The 18,086-nt window shown below is 43.8% G+C and overlaps 1 protein-coding gene and 1 long non-coding RNA gene across 4 annotated transcripts in view; one reads left to right on the forward strand and one right to left on the reverse strand.

Annotated features, from left to right (window-relative positions):
* Positions 1–16,880, reverse strand: part of LOC124127167 (muscle-specific protein 300 kDa-like) — a 270,673-nt gene extending 253,793 nt beyond the window's left edge. For 2 of the 3 annotated variants that reach the window (XM_048384846.1, XM_048384847.1), the window contains exon 1: positions 13,771–14,048. In XM_048384846.1, the coding sequence (XP_048240803.1) occupies positions 13,771–13,978 (208 nt within the window). In that variant the 5' untranslated portion in view covers positions 13,979–14,048. Of the gene's footprint in view, positions 1–13,770; positions 14,049–16,766 lie in introns of those variants that run through there. The other variant, XM_048384845.1, reaches the window with a different exon arrangement.
* On the forward strand, positions 478–15,259 carry LOC124127168. Its single transcript, XR_006859884.2, has 2 exons — positions 478–1,031; positions 10,575–15,259. It is a non-coding gene; the product is annotated as an uncharacterized LOC124127168 (long non-coding RNA).
* Positions 16,881–18,086: the final 1,206 nt, after the last annotated feature.

Below are 18,086 nucleotides of genomic sequence, written 5' to 3' on the forward strand. Positions count from 1 at the left end.
AATGCCCGTCATAAAGCAGCCACCCGCCTAAACGCAGGCCGTTTTGGACATGTCACAAACTAGGAGATGTTCAACTCCCTGGTAAATGATGCATGGCCTACCTTTCAGACAGTGAAGCCTATCATAGAAGGCTTTTGCTTTGAACTCTTCGGACTGAAACCCAGACCTGTACCCCGCCATCCCAGGTTGTAGAGGACAGTGCTACCTCATTCTGTTCACAGTAAGTATCCTCCAGTGAGTACCACTACATCATGAGTCTTTGAGCGTCCACATGTACAGGTGTACAGCCAGGCCAGTGTCCAGTCAGTGTGTGTCCAGAGTGTGTGACCAGAGTGTGTGACCGGTGCGTCAACACAGCCCGCCTCAAGTAGACTGACTATCTTCCACGTCTGCTGCACCACTGCTGCAGGGTAGGGCAGTCAACCATGAAGTGTTGGTTGTCGTCTGCCAGATCTGGGCAGGATCAATACTCGGTGGTCTTCCCGCGTGGAGAGGCCTGGCTGAGACAGAGGGAGGGTTGCCTGTGGTGGGAGCACACTTGATTGGCCCTGTGTCACCAGGGTCACACTACACCCACTCCTCCTCAAGCAGGACTCCTCTCCTGTAGATGTGACTGTCAGAGATGTGGTCAGGCAAACAAGTCCGGCCTCCTATTGTCCACCTACATCAGAAGCTGCACCACCTGTTGCTTCGGTCATCACATCAGTCTCACGGCCACCGGCCAGGGGACCAGCATGTTATCATTACAATCAATACTGACAGGATTCATTACCAGGGATTGTCTTACAGTAATCTCCCACTTCAAGTGTTGTCAGTCTTCATTAACATGTCTGCTTATTAGGATAATATATTCAGTGTTCATGCTTCGCTGGTCATAGGAAACAAGAACCAATTACCGTGTCACGTGGGATGATAATTTCAGAAGTCACCCTTCGACACAGATGACAGACGCCGCTGGATTCAGCTACAAAGGTGACTTCATCAAACGGAGGCGGTCCCATTGACATCAACTTGGCAACAATATGAAGACAGTAAGTCTGTTATCATTCTAATAGTCACATGTTACAACTAGCCAGACATCATGTCACTCCCCTACCACGCTGTCTGAACAGACAGTGTTACTGTGTTACAGTAACACACAAGATATTTACCAGTAGCCATGATGCGCATAAAATGTCACAACCTTGACTTTGAACTTTTAAACATGTGACATTTCTAAGTTCAGTGATACGAGCTGATTCCTCGTACTCTGAACCCTGAACACAAAGAGTATCATTTGATTGTTGAATAATAGATGCCACTTTTAATAATCATTGATGACTCACTGACATACAGAAGATGGCAGTTGCTAATAATTGTCTGCATGTACATGGTGAGACTGCTGCCCGAGTAGGGACAGCAACGTGGAGGGTTTCTGTCAGTAGGGGTGACAGGTATCATTTCTTGTGCGCTCGTTGGTCTTTGTTCCGCATACCCTTCATTAGCTACAGAGACAGATGGAGCAGTGCTGTGTGGAGGGGGATGATGAGCTGGATCCCAGCAGGCACACAGCCTGGCGAGTCCTCCATGTAATGCACAGCAGCAACATAAAAAATACACCCCATTATCCTGATTAAGAGAAATGTCCTTCACTGAGAATACAACACAGGACGTACTGGGGGCTTGACTTCTGTTTGATATTTACAGATGTTCAAGACAAGAATTCATATAAGTTTTCTTTTCATTCTTATTAGTATTTTTGTTATTAATGTACCCTTTCACAAAGTTTGTTCTGAGATATGTTCCTGAGTGGAGTATAAATTTAGCATCATTCATCAATAATATCCGTTTTCCTATGAAACATCAAATTATCTCAGTCAATGTGCCAGTACTCGAGTTCAGCTCCCGACATATTCTGCCGCCCAATCCCTTTTGTGGAGGGAGGTAATCCCTCTTTCACACAGTGAGATCCCCCCCTTCCCCTCCCAGGAACTCAACCCCTCCACGATAATCCATGACCAGCATCTCACACCTCCCTGCCTTGTGTGGCAAGAATGATTATGTCCGGACTTGACACCAGGTGGTGCGTCTCGGTTGTGTGTGTAAAGTAGATCACTGAACCACACATCAACACATTCACTGAAATTCATACATCATTAGTCTGTCCCTGTGACCAGGAAAACAGCAGTAACACTTGACCTCTGGTGGGTGTTGACCCCTCCATCAGGGTTAAAACACAGCTCACAACAGAGGGCAGGAAGGAAACAGTCAACAGTGTTAATGCAATTAAACCAGCGCATGTCAGGTCACTGCAGGAGGAAAGCCCCGAATATCTGGCTTGTCCAACATCATGGCCTTATCACACAGGGGTGATGTTGATCAATGATCACAATCGGGGGGAGCTACTGGGTCCCAGACTTGTCCAACATCATGGCCTTATCACACAGGGTTGATGTTGATCAATGATGACAATCGGGGGAGCTATGACCAGGCAATGACCAGTTGGTTGTCTGCGACATGCTGCACCATTACCCACCCAAATGTATATCAACAACGATACGAAGGCTAACAAGTCACTCATGAGCAGGCATAAATTACTCAACAGTCACAAGAGATGAAAAATGACATGCTGAAAACCCTAAGAGATGAGGTTTCATTGTTGACCATATATTACTGGCTACAAAGTATAAATCACCAACAGACCTACCCCTATCAACAGACCTATCCCACAAACAGACCTACCAATATACCCGGTACCTACCCCATTCAAAAGACCTACCAACAGACCTACCCCAAACAACAGACTTACCCCACCAGCAGACATACCAGCCTATCAATGGAGACACCCATGAAGGTAGTTCCGAGAATCACAAGACCGGGAATACCATGATCCAGCTTACACCAGCTACCCCAGTCAGCATCCCGTCATGGACATTTTCCCATTATTTAACCTTCCCACCTGCTAAGTCCTGATGTGTGTAAGGTATTACCTGACTTGACCCACTGCAGAGCTGACGCCATGGGAACATACATGACATCATGCACGGACACACGGTACACCAAGTATCTACTGATTGTCCAGGATGCAGACACAAGGTACACCACGTATCTACCGGCTGTCCCGGCACAAGGTACACCACGTATCTACCGGCTGTCAAGGCACAAGGTACACTATGTATCTACCGGCTGTCCAGACACAAGGTATGCCACATATGGACCGGCTGTCCAGACACAAGGTATGCCACATATGGACCGGCTGTCCAGACACAAGGTATGCCACATATGGACCGGCTAGCCGTCCAGACACAAGGTATGCCACGTATCTACCGGCTGTCCAGACACAAGGTACACCACGTATCTACCGGCTGTCCAGGCACAATTTACACCACGTATCCCACTGGCTATCCATGTTGCACAGACTCAAGGTACATCACATATCAATGTTCAGCTGTTCATGGGAGGAGACTTGCCCCATCCTGCACATCCAGACTGCCCCACCAGGCTGTGTTTGCCGGTTCCCATAGATCCCACACACAAGAATGTCAGGTACATGAAGGTGACAAAGAAAAACGTGCTTGTCAAACACTGCCACTGAAATCAATGTGCCATCAATATCTCCAACCACACATACCCCTTAATACACAACATTTACCAAGCTATTTACAGCACGTGACTGTGTTAACTTAATTGATGGATCAGAGATCTATTTCAGTGAGGTAATATGCAGTGGACTGTTTAGTGTCGCACTGACACAGCGAGCTGCTCAACACCTCCAGCGACACCTCAGTCCTCCGCACTGACACAGCGAGCTGCTCCACACCTCTAGCAGCACCTCAGTCCTCACCCTAATGCGTGCTGGTGAGGATGGTGATGAGACAGTCAGCCGTACATGTTTACATTGGATCCTGTTAGTTTCATGTAAACAACAGAACTCTACTTCCTCAAATAAACACTATCTGAAATGTATGGGAGATGAGTAAATAATTGGTATTAAAACCACTCAGTGAGAAACACTCCCAACATCTGCACTCAACATTCAAGGTTTGGTTGACTGATATCTCAAACAGAGATTCACAAGATTCTGTTCTCACTGACCAGTCTTAGGTGAATATGTCTCAACATCACTCATACCGCCATCACATACCACATATGTAGGCACATATCTCACCTACCTAACCACCATGACACACTGTATATGTAGGCATATATCTCACCCATCTAACCCCAATGACACACTGCATCTGTAGGCATATATCTCACCCATCTAACCCCAATGGCACACTGTATATGTAGGCATATATCTCACCCATCTAACCCCAATGGCACACTGTATATGTAGGCATATATCTCACCCATCTAACCCCAATGACATACTGTATGAGTAGGCACATATCTCACCTGTCTAACCCAAATAAAACAATGTATGTGTAGGCATATATCTCACCCATCTAACCCCAATGACAAACTGCATCTGTAGGCATATATCTCACCCATCTAACCCCAGTGGCACACTGTATATGTAGGCATATATCTCACCCATCTAACCCCAATGGCACACTGTATATGTAGGCATATATCTCACCCATCTAACCCCAATGACACACTGCATCTGTAGGCATATATCTCACCCATCTAACCCCAATAAACACTGTATGAGTAGACACATATCTCACCCATCTAACCCCAGTGGCACACTGTATATGTAGGCATATATCTCACCCATCTAACCCCAATAAACACTGTATGAGTAGGCACATATCTCACCCATCTAACCCCCAATGACACACTGCATCTGTAGGCATATATCTCACCCATCTAACCCCAATAAACACTGTATGTGTAGACACATATCTCACCCATCTAACCCCAATAAACACTGTATGTGTAGGCATATATCTCACCCATGTAGCCCCAATAAACACTGTATATGTAGGCATATTTCTCACCCATCTAACCCCAATAAACACTGTATATGTAGGCACATATCTCACCTATCTAACCCCAATAAAACACTGTATATGTAGGCATATATCTCACCCATCTAACCCTAATGACACACTGTATGTGTAGGCATATATCTCACCCATCTAACCCCAATAAACATTGTATATGTAGGCACATATCTCACCTATCTAACTCCAATAAAACACTGTATATGTAGGCATATATCTCACCCATCTAACCCTAATGACACACTGTATGTGTAGGCATATATCTCACCCATCTAACCCAAATAAACACTGTATATGTAGGCATATATCTCACCCATCTAACCCAAATAAACACTGTATATGTAGGCATATATCTCACCCATCTAACCCCAATGACACACTGTATGTGTAGGCATATATCTCACCCATCTAACCCAAATAAACACTGTATATGTAGGCATATATCTCACCCATCTAACCCCAATGGCACACTGTATATGTAGGCATATATCTCACCCATCTAACCCCAATGGCACACTGTATATGTAGGCATATATCTCAACCATCTAACCCCAATAAACACTGTATGAGTAGACACATATCTCACCCATCTAACCCCAGTGGCATACTGTATATGTAGGCATATTTCTCACCCATCTAACCCCAATAAACACTGTATGAGTAGGCACATATCTCACCCATCTAACCCCAATGACACACTGCATCTGTAGGCATATATCTCACCCATCTAACCCCAATGGCACACTGTATATGTAGGCATATATCTCACCCACCTAACCCCAATAAAACACTGTATGTGTAGGCACATATCTCACCCATCTAACCCCAATGACACACTGTATGTGTAGGCACATATCTCACCCATCTAACCCCAATGACACACTGTATGTGTAGGCACATATCTCACCCATCTAACCCCAATGACACACTGTATGTGTAGGCACATATCTCACCCATCTAACCCCAATGACACACTGTATGTGTAGGCACATATCTCACCCATCTAACCCCAATGACACACTGTATGTGTAGGCACATATCTCACCCATCTAACCCCAATGGCACACTGTATATGTAGGCACATATCTCACCCATCTAACCCCAATGACACACTGCATCTGTAGGCACATATCTCACCCATCTAACCCAAATGACACACTGCATCTGTAGGCATATATCTCACCCATCTAACCCCAATGGCACACTGTATATGTAGGCATATATCTCACCCATCTAACCCCAATGACATACTGTATGTGTAGGCATATATCTCACCCATCTAAACCCAATAAACACTGTAACTATGTGTAGGCACATATCTCACCCATCTAACCCCAATAAACACTGTATATGTAGGCATATATCTCACCCATCTAACCCCAATAAAACACTGTATGTGTAGGCACATATCTCACCAATCTAAACCCAATAAACACTAACTATGTGTAGGCATATATCTCACCCATCTAACCCCAGTGGCACACTGTATGTGTAGGCATATATCTCACCCATCTAACCCCAATGGCACACTGTATATGTAGGCATATATCTCACGCATCTAACCCCAATGGCACACTGTATATGTAGCCATATATCTCACCCATCTAACCCCAGTGGCACACTGTATGTGTAGGCATATATCTCACCCATCTAACCCCAATGGCACACTGTATATGTAGGCATATATCTCACGCATCTAACCACTATGGCATACTGTATGTGTAGGCATATATCTCACCCATCTAACCCCAATAAAACACTGTATGTGTAGGCATATATCTCACCCTTTCTGCACATGTGAGTGAGTGAAAGCTGTTTAACGCCTCAGTCAACAATCTTCCATATGTATCATAAAGGCCAATTAACAGTCTTGGTCTGACAAACCAAGGGTTGATATAATGTGCAACATGATTGCAAACATCACAAGTCCACAGTGCAAGGATGTCAGAAAATGTAAACCATTTTTACCTCATGTCCAGCATGGAACACAAGGCATAGACACACCATTCATCATCCCCACCCCTTCCCCACCCCTTCCCCACCCCTTCCCCACCCTGGTATACTGGACACCCCAGCACCCTGGTATACTGAACACCCCACCACCCTGGTATACTGAACACCCCACCACCCTGGTATACTGAACACCCAACCACCCTGGTATACTGAACACCCCACCACCCCGGTATACTGAACACCCCACCACCCTGGTATACTGGACACCCCACCACCCTGGTATACTGAACACCCCACCACCCTGGTATACTGAACACCCCATCACCCTGGTATACTGAACACCCCATCACCCTGGTATACTGACACCCCACCACCCTGGTATACTGACACCCCACCACCCTGGTATACTGAACACCCCACCACCCTGGTATACTCAACACCCCACCACCCTGGTATACTGAACACCCCACCATCCTGGTATACTGAACACCCCGACACCCTGGTATACTGAACACCCCACCACCCTGGTATAATGAACACCCCACCACCCCGGTATACTGAACACCCCATCACCCAACCACCCTGGTATACTGAACAACCCACCATTCTGGTATACTGAACAACCCATCACCCTGGTATACTGAACACCCAACCACCCTGGTATACTGAACACCCCACCATTCTGGTATACTGAACACCCAACCACCCTGGTATACTGAACACCCCACCATGCTGGTATACTGAACACCCCACCATGCTAGTATACTGAACACCCCACCATCCTGGTATATTAAACACCCCACCATCCTGCCATCCTGGTATACTGAACAACCCATCACCCTGGTATACTGAACACCCCACCATGCTGGTATACTGAACACCCAACCACCCTGGTATACTGAACACCCCACCATGCTGGTATACTGAACACCCCACCACGCTAGTATACTGAACACCCCACCACCCTGGTATACTGAACACCCCACCATCCTGGTATATTAAACACCCCCACCATCCTGCCACCCAGGTATAGAAAACACAAGGCCATCCCCCACCTTGGTATATATATATTAAACTCTCCTAACATCCTGCCATGCTAATATTTAAAACACAAGACCATCCCCCACCTTGGTATATATATATTAAACTGTCCTACCATCCTGCCATGCTAATATTTAAAACACAAGACCATCCCCCACCTTGGTATATATATATATTAAACTCTCCTAACATCCTGCCACCCTGGTATATAAAACACCCCATGATCCCCCCACCCTTGCATATTGACAACCTCCAACCCTCTCCCACCCACATATACTGGACATCCACCCTGACCTCCCATCCAGTATGTTGAACCCAGGTACTTACCCTGATACAGATGAATGTCCCCCCATGCTGCATTGAAGTAGCGTCCATATTTGCACACGATGTCCACCATTTCTCTTCATCATTTCGGCCTGGCCAGCAAGACCACACTACACACGGACTGACCACAGGTGCATCCCATCCTACTCCAGCAGTCTATGTCTGACACCCATTAAATATACATGTGCCAGTGTAGATACACACAAATCTGTCCATAGTGTCAGAGCTGAGGAGCTGCCAATGGTTGTGTGGCTGTGTGGGGTGGAGGCTGGTGCCAGCATCAGGCTTGGATGGTCAGGGTCTGCATGGGGGGCAGTGTTTGTACAGGACAGGTAAATATCAAACATGCACCAGACATATGCTGGGTTCACTAGGGATCCCAGACCTACGCTCCTCACACAACGGCCTCAGTCACAGCCTTCAGTGTCTGAATAATTAATACCAGTGATATCTAAGATGTCGACCTGCTTCGCTGTGGGACACACTACGGCAACTGTTGCTCCTCTCCTGGAAAATTAACCAGTGTCATGCACAAACAATGACGGGGTGAAGTGACAGTATCCGACTCTCCAGCCATGATGGTGATGCAGCAGAATCACAGGGAGGTATGTGTCACACTGCCTGGCCTGGCATGCTCAGTCGCCACTGCCCATACTGCTGGACAAACATCGGTGTCATGACAAGAACAGCCTCATGGTGGCACCCATTGTGGGTGTCACACGTGGAGCCACTGAACTTGTCAGATGTCGTGTGACTGGAATCTATCTGAATCTTGGACCAACAAATGAATTGGCTCAGACCATCACCGCAGGTCAGTTGATCTCAAAGACTTCCTTCCATGAAGGTTCATCAGCCATCTCCCCACCAGGAATCTGATTGTTTGTAGCTATGCTTGCTTCTTCACCACGAGGGGAAGAGTAGATGGTGATGCCTGGTCTTGTTACTATGAGAGGCTAATCATATAACCTAGATACAAACAAATTTGTCAGTGACAGTTCTGTTTCATATTGCCATCGGTCATACACATATTGTGACCAGGTCCAATAAACCTGGGCAAGAGTCCTTGTGAAGCACACTTTCAATATCTGCTAGTGGCCAGCGAGTCACGATCACTACCTGGAGTGTGGCTCGGTCAAGCTGGTCAGTCAGTGGTCACCTAATGAAACTTACATTAGGTATGGAAGGTAAACAAATCGGCCCAATATTGACAAGAGCCAAAACTGATTGCGGCTGATTGTTACCTTAGAGGTCAGGGAGGTCAAGAGAGACAACACGGTCGTGACAAGGCTCACTCCTGACAATGTGACATATCTCCCTGATTCTTCCACGCCTGACTTCATTCACATTGGAACCCACGGAGTCGGTCAGCTGTACATTTGGTGCCACTGAGTTAAACCCGCCTGTAGTCGTCAAAGCTAGGACGATATGAGGTTATATACCATTCTAACACAACCGTTGGGTCTGGTGATACCTGAACACTGCAGCACAAGACAGAGCCAGGTTGCATGTTCTAAAACATAAGCAGTCACGATCAGGATTGTGTAGTTGCATGCTGCCTTCGACAATCAATAGTCTCAATGCCAAATCTGTGCAACCATGGTACAAACAATGCTGAATTATAGGCTACTGAGGAGCTTCAAGATTGGAACCACTGCTCTCAATTGCTCATTAATAAATTTCTTAAATTTCCAGTTCCTTAAAAAAAATCTTAGTGATAAGACAATTGTAACTTCAATAATCACTTTTGAGTGATGATGTTATGAGCCTTTACTGCTGTTGAATGATTATGTTAAGAGACGTAATGACCGTTGAATGATGATGTTAAGAGACGTAAGCACTGAATGATGTTTTAAGTTCCATCTATTACCATGATTACACCAAACCCCATAATGCTAAATACTTTGTCTTTGTCCCAAATGTGCCTCTGTTCACCCAGCAGTGAATGGGTACCCAGTAGGATGAGATGGCAGTGTGGGTGTTAACCTTCTAGCGCCTGACGGGCAGCTTAGGTTGCATACTCCCCAGGGAGCTGAGAATGATTGTTGAGTGCACACTGATCCAGTGACCTTGATAATAATAGCGCTTTGAACATGCCCCTGTGTGGTGTGGAAATATGCACACTATAAATGGCCGACTTTTATTAGTATTATTATTAGTATTATTGTTAGTATTATTGTTAGTATTATTGTTAGTATTATTATTATTATTACAGACTGCTGTCATGTAACTGGAATAATGCTGAGTTCAGCGTTAAACAACAAATTAACAAACAAACAATAATGTCTATGTAACTATCTATAAACATAAGCATTCTGTTATTTTCAGACAGTCCGAGGAGTCCCTGAAGAGTGTCTACATGCAATGCTGGAGCCACAGAGACAGAGATGGATCTTAAGCATAGAGGGGGAGCCAAGCCATAGACGTAGCTCCCAGGCAAACAGAGGAATCGGAGGGGCCAGATCCTTGAACATCCATCACTAACTACATCCTGTTTGGATGCAGTAGAACAAGGTAAATGCAGCATATCCACCGATCCTCAACAACCAGCTTAGCCGTGACTGGAGTGTCTTTCAGACTTCATTTATCTCACCAGCTGTTTCAAAGTGTATCATGAGCAAAAGCTTAGATCTGCCATATTGATATCTCCAACCATGCTAGCTGATGAAAGCACAGAAAAAAGACAGACTCATAATGATTATGATATGACTTGAATCGAGCTCACTGATTTATATTTAAAAAGGGTTATAAAAAATGTAACACTTGATTTAGTGCTGGTCCGTAGGTGTTATTTTTTCCCAAGATCAACAATTATAACTTTCTGAAAGCACGACCAGGGGAAGGAGGCCACTTACAGGAATGTATTCACAACAGTATCTCATTCAATGACAGTATAAACCTCTCGTCATTAACAGATCAAGCATTGTATAAATACTTGGCACCATGCCAAGGTCTATACAATACTACCAAATAAGGCTGTTGAAAACAGGTCACATGACCAGCTGGCAGTGATCAATCTCCCGTGTCACATCTTACTCGTACACGCTTACCGCAGGTGCCCTCCACCCCGTGATCTCTTCATGTGACCCAGTGCCTTCCCTCGTAACTCATGTTTATTTAGAATGATTCAAATTGTCAAAAACAGCCATAAAGCTCCAGGCGGAATACTTACTTGCATAGATCGGAGAGATACTTAAACAGTTGAGAAGGCTTTGAGTTAAGCTTGGCATGATTACAGACGATTGGTTGACTTTCACACCCAGGAATTCCTCACACAGCAATAATACACACCAGTCACAACTGGCATTTCACAAACAACCAACAATACAACTCACAGAGAGTTCAAGCCAAATCAAAAAGATCAAAGAACACCTTTCAGTGCATTTTCAAATCCCATAAATTAATAGGAGTGAGTGAGTGAGTGAGTGAGTTGAGTTGAGTTTTACACTGTTTTTAGCAATATTCCTGCAATTTCACAACAGAGATTGGCATCAGACATTGAACCCATGTGGGTAATCAAACCCTGGCCTTTCGTGTGACAAGCAAAAGCTTTAACCACTAGGCTTAACCCACCACCCCCATAAAACCATGATAGCATTAAACCTGGATTCTCTCAATGACATGACCCGTTAAGCCAGGATTCTCTCAATGACATGACCCGTTAAACCAGACTTCTTGAACAATTTGGAGGACAAGGCAAGCAGAGTTGCCTCCCTTACAGGCAGTGGTTGAAGCACTGCCCCAGTGTATTTACAAGTCACAGCCATTCACAATATCAAGGACAGATCACACGGGTGTGTGGTACAGTTAGAAAATATAAAACACTGGCCAGTACTTCCTTGATCAGGAAGCCGGTGATGTTGTGTTGACGGAGAACATGCTACTTGTCACGAGGTTGGTTAATTGGAGTCACACCCAACAAAACCACAGTGACGTAGTTTAACTTCCAAACCAACCAAGGCCAGACGCCATGAGGAACCAAACCACACACATGCAAGTGGTTCCCTACATTGTGTATAAATCAGGGGATGAGATGTCATATTTTGTGGGTTGTGTTTTTTCCAATTATATTGCCTTTTGAGCCACATTGAGCACACTGATTGATATGCTGTAAGGGCTCCTTATCAAGCTTATGCATGCGATTACATTGCTAAATCAAGTTTCACATACAGTTCCAAATCTGCAATGCAACATTTGGTAATGTGACAAACGTGACAAACACAACAAATCACAACAACAAAACATCTCATAAAATGAAGGATTCTTGGATCATTACACCAGCACATGAACATAATGAAGGCAATTTCTGGTTGAAAGATGACAATGACCCTCGGTCCTGACACACATGAAACTGAATCCTGACCAGGTAACTTTTAGTCTGAAAACCAGCAGTTTATTTTTTAGTCAAACCATCAGTTATACATGTTTCACAGAACAAACAGGTCATTTTCCTGTCGAAAACGGCATGTGAAACTCTCCACCAGTCTCTCAGTTTCAGTATGAGTCAGAGCTGAACACTCACAGGACATTACACAATACGTCACCATTTGTTTTCCAAACCCTTATAGTATCTTTTTTAAAAATTATTTTTATTCACATGTTACTCAAACACAGTATACAAGTGCACATGGTCAGCGACAACTGGTGTTCCAAATGATACATAAAACAAGGAATAAATGTGCAGGTCAGTTAATAACCTGTCAAGATAGTGATATTGTTTCTTTGTATATTCTTTGCATATTTATATACTATCAGTAATATAGTTTTCTACCAACAACTTAATACATGTAGTTGCATAATGAGACATATATAAAATATTTTACATGAAGGTTCAGCAATTCAAATACAGGATCAGTATTATCTTTTGAATCATACAATAATGAATTGATTGAAAGAGGTAGTGTTGCATACTCATTAAGGAATATTTCATAATTCTCCATCATCAATATGTCACCATGAATCACTGACAGACAAGTGATGTTCTTCTAACATCATCCTTATTTCCATACTGATCACTAGTTGCAGATCCTGTTGCCATGGTATCGGTGTCAGGTAGATAATATCTGTTATCATAGAAGTGATCAGGACAGAAGAAATGGAATATCACTGTAGTGCCATCACAAATCTATTTGTGTTAGTTAGTTATGGTCAGTTTGGTCTTGTTTTCACATAGTGAGGATCTTCTATTGCATGATGTTACTTTCTATTCAGCAAATACTTCTAATGAACACCTTTTCATGGTACTGTGTTTAGGTATGTAACGCTTGCCCTGGTATGACAACAGTGTTCAAATAAGCAGTATATGTCCTGCAAAGACAACAGTGTTCAGGTAAGTAGCATATTTTCCTATAATAACAACAGCACTTAGGTAAGTAGCATATTTTCCTATAATGACAACAGCACTTAGGTAAGTAGCATATTTTCCTATAATGACAACAGTACTTAGGTAAGTAGCATATTGTCCTGAAGTGACAAAAGTGTTCAGGTAAATAGTATACATCCTGTAACAATGAATGGTACTCACGCTGCAAGTTCTGTATGGCCATCTGTATCCCCTTTCCTGGCATGCCACGCCCATCCAAAGGAAGACTGGACCCCAGGCGGCCTGGGGCAGGGGACTGGCCCCGGGGTGACATCCCGGGGCTGGGACTGCCACTGCGGGGGCTGAAGTTGCCAGTGAGGGAAGAGTAGGAGCTGGCAGGGCTCATGCCACGCCCCTTTTTGTCCGCCATCTTGTTGTTGTCAGTGAGAGTTGTGGAGATATGTACACATGGTCGTCCTGTCTTGTGCTACTCTACGTGGCTGAAACAAACAGACTCACGTCACAACCAGATGCCAGGATTCACATGCTTTTCAGGGAGAGTGAGTGAGTGAGTGAGTGACATTGGTTTTACGCCGCTTTTAGCAATATTCCAGCAATATCACGACGGGGGACACACATTGTACCCATGTCGGGAATCGACCCTGGGTCTTCGGCTTGACGAGCAAACGCTTTAACCACTAGGCTACCCGACCGCCCCTTTTGCAGGGAGAAGGAAATACAAAACCAGTCATGGTTAACTGACATACAACATTCTACCCTGGCGTTGCCAGTCGGGTACGTCTTGTACTCCCCTCCCCTGCAGCTGCGTTGTTATGATGTACAACAACACGAAAGAGCAAATTGATTGACAACAGCTAGTTTGAATACCATTATTTTATAAATATTCAATGCACTAACACTTGCTAAACTAGAACTAACTTCCTGAAACTGACAACTGTATGCAATAGTGAGCATGTTCTGTACCGTGACAGGCACACCATGCCCTCCATACATTGTCAGATCACAACTTGGAAGTGGCAAGTTTGCGTTACCTCAGCTATATATTTACATCTTATTCATGTTGATTAACCTGCCATAAATAATAAAACAATGGCCATGATTGGATAATGTTTTGTTTTATTGTATACATGGTATGTCATAACACCAGGTGTCTATGTTCTATCACTCTGGATCCAGTATTTCCAAGTCACACTAACTATTGACATCAGAGAAAGATGACAAGGAAGTCGAAGAGTGCAACAAAGTCACGCATGGAAGTAAAAGCCATGCAAGGAGACTGACAATCAAGGTGGGAATGAGAGACAACATTTATTTCAGCCACATGACTACCTATATCCACGTACAATACAGACATGCTATTTGTGGTGCAACGTACACAGCACTTCCTGACTGGACAACAGAGCATTGTGTAACCTGTCTCTCGTCCCTTGATCATGCTGGCAACAACGACAGCTAACACAAAGTGGTTAGTTCCAAAGCTGCTGAGAATAGTATCCAACACTGCTACCCATCAAGGTTGTTTTACTTACATATATATATGTATAGTGTTGGGTCTGGCTGGCTAAAAAGTCGATAATCGAAATTATCATCAATGGGAAGAAATATCAACGATTATCGTATGAAACTGCTGTCATCGATAATAACTCATATAAACTACTGCGATGAAAAATAAAGTTTAGATTTACCAAAACAGAGTTGTTATTGTCAATATTGTCAAAGACGGAAAGCCACCGTTTTACAAAGTAATCCATGCTTAAATGTGTCACAGCTCACCAGAGGCGTGAAATCTGTTGATATTTATCGATATTTGATTGATATTTAGTCAGCGATTATCAATCTCTTTGATCTATATCGATAACCAACCCTAGTGTTGGGTCCCTCTAACCATTAACTAATGCACACAGTACAAGTTATACCAGCACAAAATAGCCATGATTAATAGAGTAAAATAGAATTTTGCATATACAAAGTTGCAAGTCACTTAACAAAGTTCCAGTCTTAGTGAAGTATACTGTCTCATATACACAATGTTCCAGTCTTAATGGAGTATACTGTCCAGTCATAGTGGAGTATACTGTCTCATATACATAATGTTCCAGTCATAGTGGAGTATACTGTCTCATATACACAATGTTCCAGTCATAGTGGAGTATACTGTCTCATATACACAATGTTCCAGTCATAGCGGAGTATACTGTCTCATATACACAATGTTCCAGTCATAGTGGAGTATAATTGTCTCATATACACAATGTTCCAGTCTTAGTGGTGTATAATTGTCTCATATTCACAATGTTCCAGTCTTAGTGGAGTATACTGTCTCATATACACAATGTTCCAGTCATAGTGGAGTATACTGTCTCATATACACAATGTTCCAGTCATAGTGGAGTATAATTGTCTCATATACACAATGTTCCAGTCATAGTTGAGTATAATTGTCTCATATACACAATGTTCCAGTAATAGTGGAGTATACTGTCTCATATACACAATGTTCCAGTCTTAGTGGTGTATAATTGTCTCGTATACACAATGTTCCAGTTTTAGTGGAGTATTCTTTCTCATATACACAATGTTCCAGTCTTAGTGGTGCATAATTGTTTCATATACACAATGTTCCAGTCTCAATGGAGTATGCCCTCTCATATACACAAGTTTCTAACTATGTAAACTTCGTCCAAAACCTACCATAATCAGTTGTGGCTGACGTTTGATGAAGTTGTTAGTACTTAAGTGTAAAGTAGTTGTGCAAGTCACTGGCCGGATGCCCCCTATGTAAGTTGTAAATACTTTCTGAATGGCTGGCATTTGACAACAAGTACCGGCACGCTCGACAATTGCCCCTCTAAATCTAACCCTGTCAACGCTCGTGTTGCTGTCTAACTTCGGCAATGTCAGTTGAGAACCAGGGGATCTACCATCGACTGATAAGTATTAGCTGGCACGTCTCAGACAGTACATAGATGTGTCCACATAGCCCCACCCGTCCCAGGTGCATGTTCCGAGACACTTGTCAGTTGAGAGTCACAAGCACAGAGCGTATGCACAGAGGCGGTGCACATTTCATGCACCTCACAAACATGGCTCACTTGCACGACGCTACTGCGATATTCCGTAAATTGTAATTTTGTCATGAACTACAAGTATAACTAGTTTAATCCGTGTGTTGGTTTTAAATCCACATAGAAACTCACCTTATCGCCTTCTGCCTGTCGCTAGCAACTGTAAATAACTCAATGTGCGCGCTCAGCCGAACAGCTAGCCACTGCGTGAACACGCCATCTAGCGGTGATACTGGAAGCGCGCCAGGGAGTTTTTATGAATACTTACTCCAGTATATGACACTTAATATAAACTAATGCACATTCTATAGGTCGCCCCTTCCCACTGTGTCATGGGTCAGTCCAGCTCGAGCGTTGTCCAGCACTAAACGCTGGCCATCTACATAGACTCCGTGGGGGGTGAAGAACGAGTGGTGGAAAGTGCGACAATAGTGTATTGGTTGATCCAGACCTGACAATGTCAATCAATATCGTGCAAGGGAAGGCTTTTAAACACCTTGTGCGTATTTCATGTCATGAATGCACAAAGATGGCTGCGTTTTGTATAACCACTTGCTCAAACTATTTCAATATGAAAGGGGTAGTTAAAAATAACTGCAAACACAGTTCCTAGAGATTGTTTTCGATGCCAAAGGGTTTAAAGTCTCTTTCAACCTACCTTGTTTCCGAGCTCGTTAACGTTTCGTATCTGGCCATGTTCACAACAGAAACAACAAACAAGCGTTATGTCACCTACATCCGGCACAAACAAGTGTACCTATTTCAGGGTACAAATCATATTCCCCGAGAGCGGGTAGTTGTGCGTGTGCAGTGTGGTAGGAGACGTCTGACTATATACAATGTTGTTGTTTTGTTTTTTTCTTTTGTTTATAGTTTAACACCGCACTCAGCAATATTCCAGCTATATGACGGCGGTCTGTAAATAATCGAGTCTGGACCAGACAATCCAGTGATTGACATCATGAGCGTCGACCCACGCAATTGGAATACGATGACATGCATCAAACAAGTCAGTAAGCCTGACCACCCGATCCCGTTAGTCGCCTCTTACGACAAACATTATCTCCTTTTAAGGCAAGAATTGGTTGCTGAAGACCTTTTCTACCCCGGATTTATATAAAGTATACAGGTGGTATGATGGAGCTGGTTGAGTAGTTCTGTACACATAGGTAGATCGCCGATCAATGCTCACACTTTCGACCATCGGTTGACCTTGTCCAGACCCAATGCCTGGTACATTCTTTAGTATTTACGTCGTAATGATGACGTCGTCAGATGTCATGACGTCTCAATATGTACAAGGGAAACAACTGGTGTCGCTGGTTCAGAGCGCTGCGCCAGATATCCACGTGGTGTGTTTAAGGTATATTATGCTGCAGGCACACCTATCCACCACTCCAAGTTTCTGTCATGGGCGGATGTCTGCAGAAGACATCAGATATCGATGCATCA

The sequence above is a fragment of the Haliotis rufescens genome, unplaced genomic scaffold (assembly GCF_023055435.1).
Source record: "Haliotis rufescens isolate VD_foot unplaced genomic scaffold, xgHalRufe1.0.p SCAF_51, whole genome shotgun sequence".
Classification (NCBI taxonomy): Eukaryota; Metazoa; Mollusca; class Gastropoda; order Lepetellida; family Haliotidae; genus Haliotis; species Haliotis rufescens.